The following is a 14,369-nucleotide window of genomic DNA, read 5'->3' on the forward strand; positions in this document are numbered from 1 at the left end:
GTTGACGACGGGTAAGTAATCCTCGAGTGCCAGCTTTAGGGCGACTCTGTTAGGGTCACGGTATCGAACAACTGTCACTGACCGACCTGCCGCCGACTATACGGGCCCAGACATAATACTTTAAAGACGGAGGAAAAGAGCCATTAGTAGGGGCAGTCAATTCGACTCCTCCCAATTAAGTACAGGCGCAGCTTGGATTTCCACAAGAATAGGGGTCATTCTGAGGTACCTAATGTTGACCCTGCGTCGACAATAGACACCTCAATGGTCGACTACCACGGCGTCGCCTTGCGGTCCCGCGCGGTCCACGAAGTCGCCCTCAACGCCACGAAGCTCTCCTCGCAGTACGGCGCCGCGCTGCTGGATGGGCTGCTGGGCTGGCGCGGGATAGGTGGCGCCGACGCCAGCGCGCGACGTGACGCCGGCGCATCTTTTGGCACGCTTACGATGGAGCTTTCGAGGCAAGACCCGTCCAGGTGTATAGAGCAGTTCGCGGCCTCCATCGACAGAGTCCTCGCTCGCCTACGGACGCTCCAGAACCGCCAGGTCGACGAGAGGCACGGGCTTCTCCTCTGTCTCGCCGCCGTGCTGGACTGGTTTCCGGAGCTGGTCGCGGGCAGGCAGCCCGTCGACAGCGTCACCAATCTCACGCAGCGCATCATCCGCGACCTGGAGACGATATTCAAGGACTTTCAGACGACGACGTATCGAAAACCGGAACTGGTCGCCGAGGCGGCCAGCCGGCTGATTACTTCGTCTTTGCCTATCCTACAAGCGGCGTCGACACCTAATAGCGCCTGCACGTACTTACAACCAGGTTTCAAGGTCGTGTCGACCGAAAACATCGGCGACCTGCTCGGAGCCATGAAGGCGGTCGACGCCCTCGACAAGATCCCCGACAACTTGGCTACTCTAGTATCGACTTTCAACTACGTAGCCGACGCAGGCCTCGCCCGTCCAGAAAAGGAAGCCATCGCCGCGTCTTCCGAGGCCTCCCTCGTGCTCCTGATATTTTCCCGCGCCGAGGAGCGCAGGCGCATCATCGAGGGGTGGGCGAGCGCCGTCCGACAGCGCCCGACGTCGCGCACGGCAAACGACACCGGCGTCCTCTTCGCCCTGACGATGGCCTACCCCGTCACCACCACCTTTGGCGCCCCGCAGGCGGAAGGGCAGGACCTGGTCTGCGACACCATCCTGACGAGGTGGGCCAGCGACAACGACATCGAAACGCGCGTGGCGATTCTGCAGAGCCTGTCGCAGAGCGGCATGCTCCACGATCGGGCCTTGGTGTTTCTGGACCTGCTGGCGGAGGGCCTGAACGACTATACCACCAATGCGAGGGGAGACGTGGGCTCCCACGTCAGGCTCGAGGCGCTCCGGGCCACAAAATCGTTGTGGAAGACCGCCTTGGCGGAGGCCAGCTCTGGTGGTGGTGGCGGTGGTGCGGCTTCCGACGGGGTCGACGCATGGCTGCCCTTGGCAGTCTCGAGGCTGTTCCTCAGAACCCTGCGGCTGGCTGCCGAAAAGCTGGATCGCGTCCGCACCGAGGCGCATGCGGTCCTTGCTTTAAACCTAGAATCAAGGTGAGAACCCTTATACAGGGTCACGCGACTCAGTGCCAAGGATTGCAAGAAAAGCTTCACTGACAGGAAACCTTCAGTTTCGCATCGGGTTTTGCCAAGCTCACTTACTCGTCAAAGGAGTACTTCCGGACGCTGCTCGACTTATACTCGTTGGATGCGGGCCTGCACCCTCGAATATCGCAGCCTGCCAAGGCCGATGTGGGTGCGTGGATGGCCGAGCTGCTCGCGGGCTACGTCACCTCCGCCGACACGGGCAACGAGGACCTGGTGATCGCGTCCCGCGCGGCACTGGCCGACTTCTGCGCCGCGTCGCCGCAAAACCTAGCCGCCGTCTGCGCCGCGCTGGTGAGCAACGTCAAGACCAGGCAGGGGCAGGACCGCGTCGTAGTGCCGACGCTAGAGATCGTGGCGTTCCTTTGCCACGTCGGGCTCTTCCAGAAGTGTCCGTACGTCGACGTGCGGCACTTGTGCCTGCAGGTCCAGAAGGCGGCGTACAAGACGGGCAGCGTGAGGAAGCTTGAGGCCTGCATCAAGGTCTACGGTTGCCTGGCTGGGTTCGAAGAGGAGAGCGAGGAGGCTGGTCCGGACCCCGTACCGGTAGCGCTGGGAGATGGGAAACGCGCCGGCATCCTGGAGGCCAGGAAGAGGCTGGCTGCTTTGATGTTTCACCCCTGGCCCAGGGTGAGAAGCCTTGTCGTCGACGAACTGTGGAAACTTTTCAGCGAGAGTGGCCGTGCGGACTCGTTGAAGAGCGTCGACTGGAGCAAAGCCGACAAAGCGTCCCTTACACGCGTTGTGGAGCAGCTCGGTCTAAGACAAGCAGTATAAGTACATCCATAGAAGTAGGAGGAAGCCAAAGGCTCTTCGGGACATGACGAAAGACCACGCAATTGTCATATCTTCGGCAACTTCTACTTAGGAATACTGCAACACTCGGAATGGTTTTCGCCGCCTTCGGCCCATATCTAAATCAATGTACCGGGTGGCAAACGTGAGTGGGACGATTAAGTCGGGGCGAAACTCAAAGTGGAAGCTGCTAAAAGGCATTCAACCACCATCTGATTTGCGACAAAATGAGGTCAGACCAGGATGACGGACATCTGCGAAGGCCGTGGTGCCCCGACAAGGAGGGTGGCTTTGGGAGGCTTTCAGACAGGCAGACACTCGCTTCCAGAGCCGATTCTCACGCCGATGCTGTAGAATGACACGGTGCAAGGGGTCGCAGACGTCTACTATATGGGCCAAGTTTGATACTGGACGTACTCGGGTAATTGTGATATGGCCCATCAACAGTTTCCAACGTCAGAGATGGACGTGCTCGGGTTCGACAATGTTTCACCACGGGAAGCTGCGCACAACCCAGCCGCAGGTCTATGGCAAACAAGGATTGGCATTTTCCGAGGATGATCCCAAGGAGTATGTACGGATATCTGCGACACGGTCTGCAATGGTCTTGGTGATCGACTTTTAAAGTTTTTCTGAACCTGTAACTCGGGTGAATGGAAGTTGTACCTAGGTGTACTGGTCCGAAACGACACGGCCAAAGGTTGAATAATGCCAAGCCTCGAAGGACGTTTGCAACCGATCCCAGGGACGTTGCACCGATCACACCCAAACCGAACCTGGTTTCGCAGTCCAGATTGAGTTGTTCTTTGAAATAGACATAGTAGGCGGTACCGGGGCGGGAGACGAGATTGTGTTCATTTAAGATCCCAGAGAGCAAGTGCCGTTGCTGATTATCTCGGTTCGATTTGACGAGCTCGAGATTAACGCTTAACGGCTCCTGGCCCAAAGACTTGAACCAAGGAGGCGCAAAACAAACCAGGTCCAACATTGGCCTTTCATAGCCGATAGCCGGTCGCCGTCGCCGTTACCGTTACCGTTACCGTTGCCGTCGTTGAATGTCTCCGTTGCGCAAGGTCAAGGCACCTTACCCACGGACGTCGGAAACTTTTGTTGATCGGACGATGTTATGTCCAAGGCCGCCTGGCATGCTGTGAACTTCCGACGGACAATACCTATCAGGTACACATCGCTCTGTAACCCAGTAGTAGCAGGCTGGTGACTTTTGCTGTCCGAGCGTTTTCCACCCGGCATTACCTGGAGTAAATAAAGTTCGGCGGGAGATCGCAGTGGACTGGGCAACCCAGACACGTTCGAAGCTTGCGGCCAAGCTCAAGGAGGCTGGCTCATTCAAATGCTGAGATGCAACTGCGTTTGTACGATCAATAGGGTTTTGGACGAGCCCCATGCTGAGGTGTCTCTGCCGCCCACGCAGGCTTGGCCGGGGTAATTATTGCTCGCTTGCCGATTATGGGCCACTCTTCCTCCACGTGGAGTTGAGACCATAAGCCCGGAGGACAATGTCGGCATCAAAAAGAGACGCAAAATGTGGATGAAATATACCTCTGGCTAGGTAGGAGTTGGGCTGGTGGATGAACCAAGCCTGAAGTAGAAATGGCTATCGGAGGTAGGTGGCCCAATCTGGCGAGTGGTAATTAGCCCGGAGACGAAGCATGGCGGACGGATGGGGTGCGGGCATCGATCGACCTGGCGGTTGATAAATCACCTTGGATGGCTGAATGTCGAAAGGCTGGGGTTCGTCGATTGGCTCGCATCATGTTAGCGCCCACCCTGCGCCCCCCCCAAGTGACTGGCATCATCGGAAAAGACCTGCTCAGTCGGGCAAGCTAGCAGGCATGCAGTGAAACTCTTCAACAGGCCGTGAAGCCGAGTGTTGTGCCCTGGTCGGCATCACGAGCGATAGAAACGGCGTGCCCCTGGCCCTCAAGAGCGTGTGGATTGTGTCCGGTCGCCAGCTACATTAAAAGAGTTGACGATGGGCCCTCCTCGGGGAGTTAGGTTTGTAAGGATTCGGCGTACAGTACGGAGTATTGTATTCCCATCCCAGTCAGACGTTCGCTGCTTCAATATCTGTTGGCGGTGTGGGTACCCTGCACGAACACAAGGACTGACATTGGCTCGTTGGCTCGGATCGAGGCTTGGAACGGTGCCGCGTGAGCAGCGGTGTGATGAGGCAGACAGACACAGCTGCGGCAATTCCGTCAGGTTGCCTTGGAGGCATCCTGTCGAATTCCCAAAGGGCTTTGGCGCTAATGACAGATAGACCAGAGAAGCCATCAATCTGGCTTGAAATAGCTTCAAAGACAAGCCGTGCACGGCCTGGGGACAGACTATCAAGCCGTTTAAGACAAGTGGCTGGAGGCAGTGTCGGCCGGCAGAGCCTCGATTGAAAAATGATGGGAAGGGAGTGGCCGACAGAAGGCGGCAGTCTGGACGTCTGAGATGGCTGACGGTGTCGAGCGTGACCATGGGATCTTGATGGACAACGGGTTGCGTTCGGATCGTTGATCGTGGTGGGTCGTGCTTGGATTCTTGGGTTGAGAAGAATCGTGGGGGCAGCGGCAGCATCGAAGAGGTCACTTCGCCTTATCTCTGGGTACCTCTGGTTATCCGTCCGTTCGTATAATAATGGTTGTTGCGAGGTAATGGCAGAACGGTATGATGAGGTAAGGTGGGGTGGCAGCCTCGAGAGGATCGTTGGGAACAGAGTCTGAGTATCGCATACCGGTACATATGTACTTACGCTACGTAGCTAGGTACCTAACATAGTAGGCAGATAGGTAGGTAGGTACTTTAGATAGGTACTACGGTATGTCACTGCGGGTGGGACCGTAACCGAGCCGCGAGTGCGTGAGACGGAAAGAGATGAAGGGGGGCATCTTGTCCAACTAATACACTTACCTAGGGGTATTTGCATTGCGATGCATCATTACTGGGCCTGTAGGTATAACTCCTTGCTCTTGTGCGACCAGCTGACATGCTCATTACCATTCAAGAGACCTTTCGAACCGCCCACCACCTCCCTTCGTGGTCCATAACGACTGTCACGACTGGGTAGTGGGCAGATTAGGTAGACCATAGACGTACATACCTAGTATGTAGGTAGATGGAGTACAGGCCGTCGATCCCATCAAGTGTTCCCGATGACTGGGAAACGGGAGAGGGGGAAATCATAGGCTACCTAGGTACCTTAAGCGGTGGCCCATGCTTCCCCTGATGCTCGCTGTCTTGCTTTACCTTGCCGGTGCCCTGTTTGTTTCCCCAGCTGCGGCGGCCGTGTCACCCACTTTGCTGCTTTGCCTCGACCAACAGATGACGAGATGGTCTCTCCCGCATTGCCCACTGTTGGGTGGATAGGCACAAGGCCACATGCAGGGAAGCAGGACAGCGCAGTGCAGCGCAGCGCAGCGCAGGGCGACAGGGCAAGACATGGCGGGCCTCTTTGGATGCGACATGCAATTACATCCGAAGTACTACGTAAGAGTAGGTACCTAAGTAGGTATCAGTAGCGTGCGGATGCCTGTCGGTAGGTAGGTACCTACCTCTGATAGGCATTGCCGGACTGAATAGTACCTATATGCCACATACTATCGTGTGTGATTGGTCAGTCGAGAGAGTGAGTCAAGGGCCTCTCTGACTGTACACACATAAGCCCTGTGCAATATGATATGCAACGGGGATTTTTGCCCCCCGTTGTGGCTAGGTAGGCCAGTCCCCAAGTCAGACTTATCATCCTTCGTCAGGGAACCGAGACCGATTGAGTGAGGCGATAGATACATGTATCCGTAGGTAAGATGAAGCCTGCCTCCAAAGATTTTGGGTCACAGCATTGCGGAAGCAGGAAAACAAAAATGAGCGAAAATAAGCCCGGAGGAAAAGAGTCGAGTGTCAAGGAAGAGCGATGCCGGCCCACTCACCGTGCTTTCCTTGCCGTCCTTACCTTCCTTCCCTCTGACCACGCCCTTGCCTTATCCCCCCACGCCCTAGCCACACTCTCTTCCTCCATCCATCGCCCTCAGGTCTGGCCCTCCGCGATCTGTCTCCAACTCGTCCCCCATCACACACCACCTTACATGGTAGGTACCTTATCCTCTTCTCATTTGGGTATCCAACACCCTGCATTTCTGACCTGACATTGAATGAACTCAAAATCGGATGGAATGCTAAACTAATTAGTTCCCTCCTCGGAAATCACTTCACTCTAGAATAGGAACAGCCTCGGCCTCATTGCAACCGCAACGTTCACTCAGCTCCCCTCTCCCTTCAAGACGTCGGCATTCCGTCATTATGTCGATTCCGCGGGATGCCGCCAGTGCTGCCTGCCTGGCCTTACCTCACCTAAAGCGCGTCCCACGTGCGACATATCGCAGCCAATGTCTCGTCCGCTACCGTCAATTGACCAAACAGCTCTACGCCTGCTCACCGAGGCCGTTCACCATGTCCCAAGAGACATCGAGCAAGGCGCATATCGGTATCCTGGGCACATTGGCACGTGGTCAGCTGCTATCTCCTGATTTCGATTGCGTCCTATTATAGGTACTGCCTCTCGCCCGCGCGCCCTCCCTTGGCCGAATGCACGCATTCTCGGCGCCGCTGTGTGGTCTGCCATGAGCGAGCTCGGCGCCAGCTCAACTATCGCCTTGGCTCGAGTTCTTACCGCGCGCCATATCAACGCTAGTACATATCAGAGCTAGAGATACGACTCTGCCTACTGCTGAAAATCGGGGAGCACACGAGGCGATGCAGCTGTCCGTTTTTGGAGCCCTACCGAAACGCGACTCAATCCAACCATGCTCAAGTCCAGTTGACCGGGCCAGGCCACTAGGCATCAATCCCCCCCACGATGCTGCACATATCAAGACCCGACACAACGAGCTTTCCGTCTGTCCGGGCAGTCTTGCTGTGCCGTCAAAAACGCCAGGGAAAGATCAATGCCCTGACGACGCATGGACACTGCCGGCCCATGTTCCCCAGCTCGATTTGTGGCATGAGCCCAATAACGCCAAACGCGGTTATCTCTGTTCCTTCCTTCCAAGGCCCCCAAGTCTCATCCGTCCATTGCCATCAGGTCATATCTGCAGTCAAATGTATCGAGGCAACACATGCCACTCTGCTGCCTGCAGCAAGATGAATCCTGTCTGTCCTTAGCTCAGCTTACCAATGCCCTCGACCTTGCCGCCAACCTTTAATCAGCAAGGGCAGAGCACCCGTTGGCACACACGGACACTACCTAGATCTGTCACTCAGCAGCCGTTCCTTGGTGGCTCGGCTGCCTATTCTGGCAGTTGCCGGCGCGGACGTGCCCCCGGTAAAGAAAAAGGGCAAGGGCCAAACCGCCGCCTCCGCATTGTCTCCGCGCCTGGGGATGGAGCACCAAACCTGTACGCTGACTGTGGTACCGACGATTGAGTAGGAGGGGCGGGGCGAGGAGATGGTTGGTGCTGATTCGATGAGCCAAGGTACGGATACTGACTTCGCAACTTTTTTCGGCCATGTCATCCATGTCGGCCAAGGGGGCGTGCGCACAAAGCAACGGCCTTTAAACGGCCGGCCCACTACGAACACGAACCGGCCTCTCGTCTGCCACCGCCTTATCTAAGTGGAGAGAGGCGCACGCAACTGGGAAATAACGATTGAGACGGCCTCGCAGGCAGTCAAGACAAGACGAGACACGCAGGGAGAGCTTTCGTTGGCTATTCACGCCAGCACACGATAACGAAACACATGCCAATGCAGCCAGAAGCTCCTGGCCAACTTCAGCTCCTGGAACCAGTGGTGCGCGCTGCTTCTCGCAGTGATTAGACAATGCGGGTGGGATGTTCAAAGCGGTCAGTCATGGCGACGACACAGTCAAGCCCAGGGCAGAGTGCACGGTCGGTTTGCTCCGTTGAGGAGCATGGTATTTGCATGTCGTGCCGTCGCTGTCGCAGTGATTAAAGAGTACCAACGAGTCACGACTACGATCGAACGGATTGAGCGACATCACCCATTTGTCGGCAGTTGCTCACGTTGGCGAGGAGGCGCGCAGCTTGAGGCAGTTAGCGCATGCTGCAAGACCGCCAGCGGGGCCGTTTCGATGCCATGTTTTTGCTTTTAGTCTCGACCATTGTCCAGCCGCAGCAACCAGTGTGGCGAGGGCGACGACTCCCCCAGTGACGGAACGACGTCAAGCTCTTCTCACGCCACCTAGCTTTTGGGTCCAACATTCGATTGGAGTGAGACATTGCCTCTGGATCAAGATACCTGCTCTCAAAGCGAGCGACTCGACCAGCAAGCTATGCACACTAACTATCAGTGTAGCTCGCAGCTCTGCAGCCAGCTGCGAAACCCCTTACCATGAGCGAATCATTCATGCCTGGGATCAGAGATCAGCGTCATACCAGCGAGCAACCCAACGGTTGGCAGCTGTACCTTAGCCGACCGCTGTGCTTTGTAGCTGCGCAAAGGTCCAACGCAGTACGAACTGCGAATAAGGACGGGTACGTGGTGCTGGAGGAGGGAGCGCTGTAAGGCGTGAGAGTTGTCTGTTTGAGGACGGGCAACCGACGGCTCAGCCCTGAAATGGTCACCCCTGTGCTTTCTGGTCGAGTCGAACCCGCCGCCAATCCAACCTCGTCGCAACCTCCGAACTTTGGTCCTTCAACCGACGGGATTGGGATTGGCCAAGAAAAGCTGCTGATGCACACCATCAAGTTCCTGAACCGTATACACACCCTCACCCGGCCCCTTGTCACCATGTCCCACGCCCCCGTTTTCCCATTCCTCCAAGGGCTTGAATCCCCCCCCCATCCCTAGCGTGCAAAGGGACCATCACCAGGTATCCTTGATTACCCCCAACTCGGCCATCCCAGACCAGCCTATCCCATCACCCACCTTCGTACGGCTACCGGGAGCCACACTAATGTATAGACGAGCAGAGGTATACTCACAGAGGCCTGTCCCTATCTGCGCCCTGCTCGGTGCAACCAAAGTATTACTTCCATCCGCTCCTCCGCAGCATCGGGACCGGGCTTCATGTTCTCCTTCCATCACGCTTAACCTATGCCTGCGATTTCCTCTGCTATTTTGTCGGCGCAGAAAGACAGGAATCCGTAGCGTTCTTTCTCGTCGTTGTCGAGACGGTTATACGCCCGACTTTGTCATCGCTTTCCGTCACGTCCGGACCCGGCCTGCTTCATGTCGTACCGTTCGTCCCTTCGCAACCGCAGAGTCCATGCATCAGACGCAACAGTCGCTACGATACGCCTACGAGCCACCCTAACAGCCTTTTGCTCGTCTTCCGCCAACCGACGAATTCCATTATCTCAACATCATCGCCAATATCAGCCGTTGTGACATCCACACGAACCGATCCCCCCCCCGCGAAAGTGGACGCGCACGCTGAACAGCTAACTCTTCGAACTTCGACGTCGCAGCCACCTCCTCGCTCGTCGTGCCCTCTGCGGAGGTCGACGGGCGTGGATTGTCCGAATCCACCATGAATATTTACACTGAGCCGCCCGAGTTGCGCAAGTTTTCGCAGGACAAGCCCTCTCTGCTTGTTTGCTGGTGGATCACGTCGTTCTGCACCGTCATCATCTTGTTGCGGGTCGCCGGCCGCTTTATCCGCACCGAGAAACTGTTCCAAGAGGATAAAGTCGCTGCACTCGCTCTGATACCGCTATGGCTTCGAATGGTTTGCGTGCATTTCGTTCTGCTCTATGGAACCAACAATGCCCAATTCGACAGTATCACCCTGTCCAGCGAAGAGGTGCATAGGAAGACAATTGCAAGCTGTCTCGTGCTTGTCAGCCGCATCTTCCACGCAGCGACGTAAGTTACCGAACCCCCAGCCACGTCCGCTCATGCCGCCCACAACGGGTTCGCAGAGTTCCGCATTCGTCAAGACGGTAGAATGGGTTTCTAACACTCTGTCTGTGCAGATTGTGGATTTTAAAAAACACTATTTTGGAGTTCTTCAAGCGCCTGACTGGCGTCACTTGGGCACGTTCTTACGAACAGACGCTCGTTTTCATCCGATGTACCTTGGTCGCAACGTTTATCGCCATCATTATCAGCGATCTGGCGGAATGCCAGCCATTTAACCATTACTGGCAGGTCACTCCCGACCCGGGAGGCCAGTGCCGCCAAGGGTTTGCGCAACTCATTACTATGGCGGCCTGCAACATCCTCACCGATTTACTCCTCGTCTTTTTCCCGATTCCAATCATCTTGCGCAGCCAGATGAACATCAAGAGAAAAGTCCAACTCACGTTACTCTTCTCTCTCAGCTTAGCCGTGATCGGCGTCACCATCTACCGCGTCCCTCACGTCATCGAGGAGCGCGGCAGGCAACAATTGCGATCGGTGTTGGCATCAGTCGAACTTTTGTTTGCGACCACGGCGGCCAACGCGCTGGTTCTTGGTTCGTTTGTACGAGATCGAGGCCTCAAGAAGCAGAAATTCAAATACGGCTCCGTTGGCGCAGACTCTGTGGAGCGGGGATCCTCATTACGACGGCCCACGCTTCACCGACACTGGGGAAGTGATGAGGATCTTGTGCGCGATGTTGGTCTAGGGGTCGACACTGATCTCCGAGAACGGGCCGGGCAAGACGATCTTGATGTTGAAGAACTTCGTTACACCCCTGCGCCAGTTGCCAGGCCATTCGGCGAGGAGCTGAGACAGTGGCAATTCCCACAGCGGCAAAGAAGCAACGCCGAACGTAGCGATGCGTCGCTTATACTCCACGACCTCTCTTCTTCGAGAAGTAACTCCACCACGACGCCGCGGAAGGTCTCCTTCTTCGATGTGGGGGGCCTGTTATCGGAAGACCAAGCCGGAGCAGGACCAGCTTTCCGTAGAGATAGCATCGTCTCGAGCGTGGACCCGATGTCGGTCGATGGCCACAGCATACCCTCGCCGACGATGCTCGCTCCATCCAACGGCTTACGGCGCGGCTCAACAGCGCTCCTGCAAGACCTTGGTGGTCTCGCGGGCCCCCTCAGCACGAGAAGTCCATATCAGAGACCCAGGACAGGCACTGAGCTACAACCGATCCCGCAGTCGCAGTACGACGATCATCCGTCGTACAACCCTCGACCCGGCGAGCCTACTCTGAGTGACCCTGGCGGTCTCTTGAAGTAGCCCTAAAATAAGTACGGGGTGCGTTTCCAAGCAAGTTACCATGCTCTCGCTTCCAGGTTCAACTTGCCGCATCCATAAATCGGCAACCACACATTACGAGTCAACATGTGTCTGTGTGTAACGACGGTTTTCAACAGGCATGTTGGAACAAAGTTTTATTATCATGAAGGAATGAGGAGTTATAAAGGTTTAGAGCCGTCAACCGGCGTTTGTTTTCAGGTCGAATTGAAGGAGGAGTTGGATATGTTCAATCACAGTGTCCTGCATTTCGAGGAGGGATCGTTCATGACCAAGGGAGTTTTGGGGCGCTGAGGGAAGATGCGATCTGAGGTACAAAGGCCTCTCTGATGTGCGCCTCCGGGGTGGTTACGAGGATATCGCGAGCTGCCGGCATTTTTGTCGTTTAACATATACCCGGCGAGATGCGCCATCATGTTTGTATTTTCAAGCCTGTTGCGACAGTATTACGAATCGACAATTTCTGCGCTAAATGGAATGGTACATGAAGTATATTTGCAGCGTGTCGTTGTCATTAAAATTTTCCAAATCGCACATCATAATGCCAGCTATACAGCCTGGTCCCTGTAGGATCTGATCGGTTGGGGCCCTGTTCCTGAACCAACTGCCACAACGACTGACTTTATCCCGGTTGCCCGGGTCCCGGCGGCGGTGCCGGTAACACCTCCCCTCCATCCAATTTCCCCCCCAAGTCATTACGTTCTGGGCTCCGGGCTTCGATTTCTTGAACCTAATCCAACTTTTTACTCCCCCACCCCCAAGTCGACTTGGTCCAAACGAACTAACCTCCGTGCCTGGAACTTTTTTTTCTTTTTCTCTTTCCCCATCATCTTTCTTCCCCGCCCTAGTATTCGTTCCTTTGGCGCAAACCCCTTCCGTCCGTTGTGCAGGGGTACATCTCCTAGTAGTGCCCCTGCCCGCGCCAAAACCCCGAACGGGCACGGATGTTGCAGGAGGGAAGAAACGGCGAGACCAGCCGTGGACCACCGTTCCGCGGTTTGCGAACTTACGAGTGTTTTTTTTTTTTTTTTTCATTCCTATTTTGGGGGTTTCCTTTCTTCCCTTTTCATACCACCCAAGAGGCCTTTATGGGCTGGTACCGAGCCCTGGGCAGCATGAATGAAATAAGGAGAGAAAGGAGGGTCAGAGAATAACAGTCAGTCTGGGTTCGGCGGTCTGTTCGCAACGGTTGATACTGGGGCTGTGTGTCGTTTCGCGTCGTGTTATGTCGTGTTGTGTTGTGGCTTCCACTAAGAGTTCGTCCGGTGCCTATCCATGTCACGACTCGAGTAGTGGCGGCGAGAAAATCAGTCGTCGCTTGTCTCAGCCCTTTCTTGACGTCGGCCTTCTCCGGCTTTGCTGCATTCATATATACAAGGTTCCATCGATACCACGACGCCCGTGGTCCGCGTCCTGGCCCCGACGTGGAACGACGATGATACGCCTAGGGCTCGTCACATATCGAGGCAGAGTATCCCCATATGCTCATGTTTTCGTTCATTCGAGGCCCAGAGGAGACCCCTGACGCCTTCCCGAGATATCACCCGTCAGCCCAAGCGAAGTGTTATGATGAAAACGATGTAAATAGTAAGTTAGGTACCTTGTGTTCTCCTTCTAGAAGAACCCCTCTTTTTTCTTTTCTTGTCATACACAAAACAGCAGACCATAGCCGTTCCCTCAACGCCAGACTCAAGAGTGATGCAAAGAGTATAGTTAAACTCCCTCCCCCGTCCGCCGGGCGTCAGTCATCCTGTCAAAAAAGGGGGGGACCCAATCCCAGCCCGCGCGACTCCCCTCTTCCGTCTCGTCTTCTCCTTCTTCTATGTCGTCCCTTTTCTCAGCCCCCGCGGCCAGAGGCGAGGCGCAACGCAAAGCTTATACGCACAATCTGTAACTGGCGTATCGACCGGCCGTCTCCGAGGTACGGATAATTTTGACGACCTGCCCACGCTTGAGTCCGAGGTACTTGGCGACGGGGTCCTTTTGCAGGATGCGCGGAAGCTGGGTCTCCTTGAGGCGGTAGCGCTTGAGCAGGGCGATCTTCTCCTCGCGGCTAAGCAGAATGTGCTTGGGTACGAGCTCATGCTTGGTGATGTTGACGAGCAGATCCTCCTCGAGGAAGCACTCAACCTTGGCGAAGGATTCGATGGTGATGAGCATCTTGCGAGCCGCCGGGGAGAGGGCCACGTGGGTGATCATGATACCGGACGAGTACTTGTTGCTGATGAGGTGGTGGATGAACTTCTTGATCTCCTTAATACCAAAGGTCGTATCGGCAAGAAACTCGACCCAGAGGGTGCCGCATTCGGGCGCCGGGTTCGGGTTCTGGGGTGTCGCAGGAGGGGTGAACTTGCGGATCATTTCGGCCGAGGGGTTCGCGGAGAACTGGAGCTTGTTGCGGCTGTTGGAAGGAACGAATTGTCAGTTGCCATAGACCAGCTGAGGGTTCAAGCGAGGGGCGCGTACTTTACGCTGCCGTCAGCACTGGTGTACTCCATCTTGAAGCGGTCGAGTGAAATTGTGAGTTCGTCCTCGGCAAGTTCATAGCCCTGTCATCCGTCGTTAGTGCCAATGCCGTCAAGCCGTAAGTCTCCCGTCCGTCCCAAGTAGCGAAAGAGCGCAATCGTTATCTCCAGCTTCTCAAAACGGACGGTTGAAAGGATGTCGTACGCGATCCGCAGCCATCTCGTGGGCTGTCCGCCAAGCGCGCCACAGCCTGGTAACCTCCTTGTTCACATCCTTTTGGTCCGACATCGTTGCGACGGGTGCGTATTAATC

At 55.7% G+C, this 14,369-nt stretch overlaps 3 protein-coding genes across 3 annotated transcripts; 2 read left to right on the forward strand and 1 right to left on the reverse strand.

Annotated features, from left to right (window-relative positions):
• Window positions 1-264: 264 nt before the first annotated feature.
• Window positions 265-2,411, forward strand: GLRG_02930 (beta-tubulin cofactor d; the record flags this gene model as incomplete). Its single annotated transcript, XM_008093615.1, has 2 exons — window positions 265-1,583; window positions 1,661-2,411. 2 exons carry the CDS (start codon window positions 265-267, stop codon window positions 2,409-2,411), a joined length of 2,070 nt encoding a protein of 689 aa, XP_008091806.1.
• Window positions 2,412-9,924: 7,513 nt separating this feature from the next.
• GLRG_02931 (uncharacterized protein) lies at window positions 9,925-11,573 on the forward strand (the record flags this gene model as incomplete). Its single annotated transcript, XM_008093616.1, has 2 exons — window positions 9,925-10,259; window positions 10,370-11,573. The coding sequence occupies 2 exons, from the start codon at window positions 9,925-9,927 to the stop codon at window positions 11,571-11,573; spliced, it is 1,539 nt and encodes a 512-aa protein (XP_008091807.1).
• A 1,893-nt stretch (window positions 11,574-13,466) lies between these two features.
• Window positions 13,467-14,345, reverse strand: GLRG_02932 (RNA polymerase Rpb5 domain-containing protein; the record flags this gene model as incomplete). Its single annotated transcript, XM_008093617.1, has 3 exons — window positions 13,467-13,992; window positions 14,058-14,140; window positions 14,262-14,345. The coding sequence occupies 3 exons, from the start codon at window positions 14,343-14,345 to the stop codon at window positions 13,467-13,469; spliced, it is 693 nt and encodes a 230-aa protein (XP_008091808.1).
• Between the last annotated feature and the right edge of the window lie 24 nt (window positions 14,346-14,369).

The sequence above is a fragment of the Colletotrichum graminicola genome, assembly GCF_000149035.1.
Source record: "Colletotrichum graminicola M1.001 genomic scaffold supercont1.8, whole genome shotgun sequence".
NCBI lineage: Eukaryota > Fungi > Ascomycota > Sordariomycetes > Glomerellales > Glomerellaceae > Colletotrichum > Colletotrichum graminicola.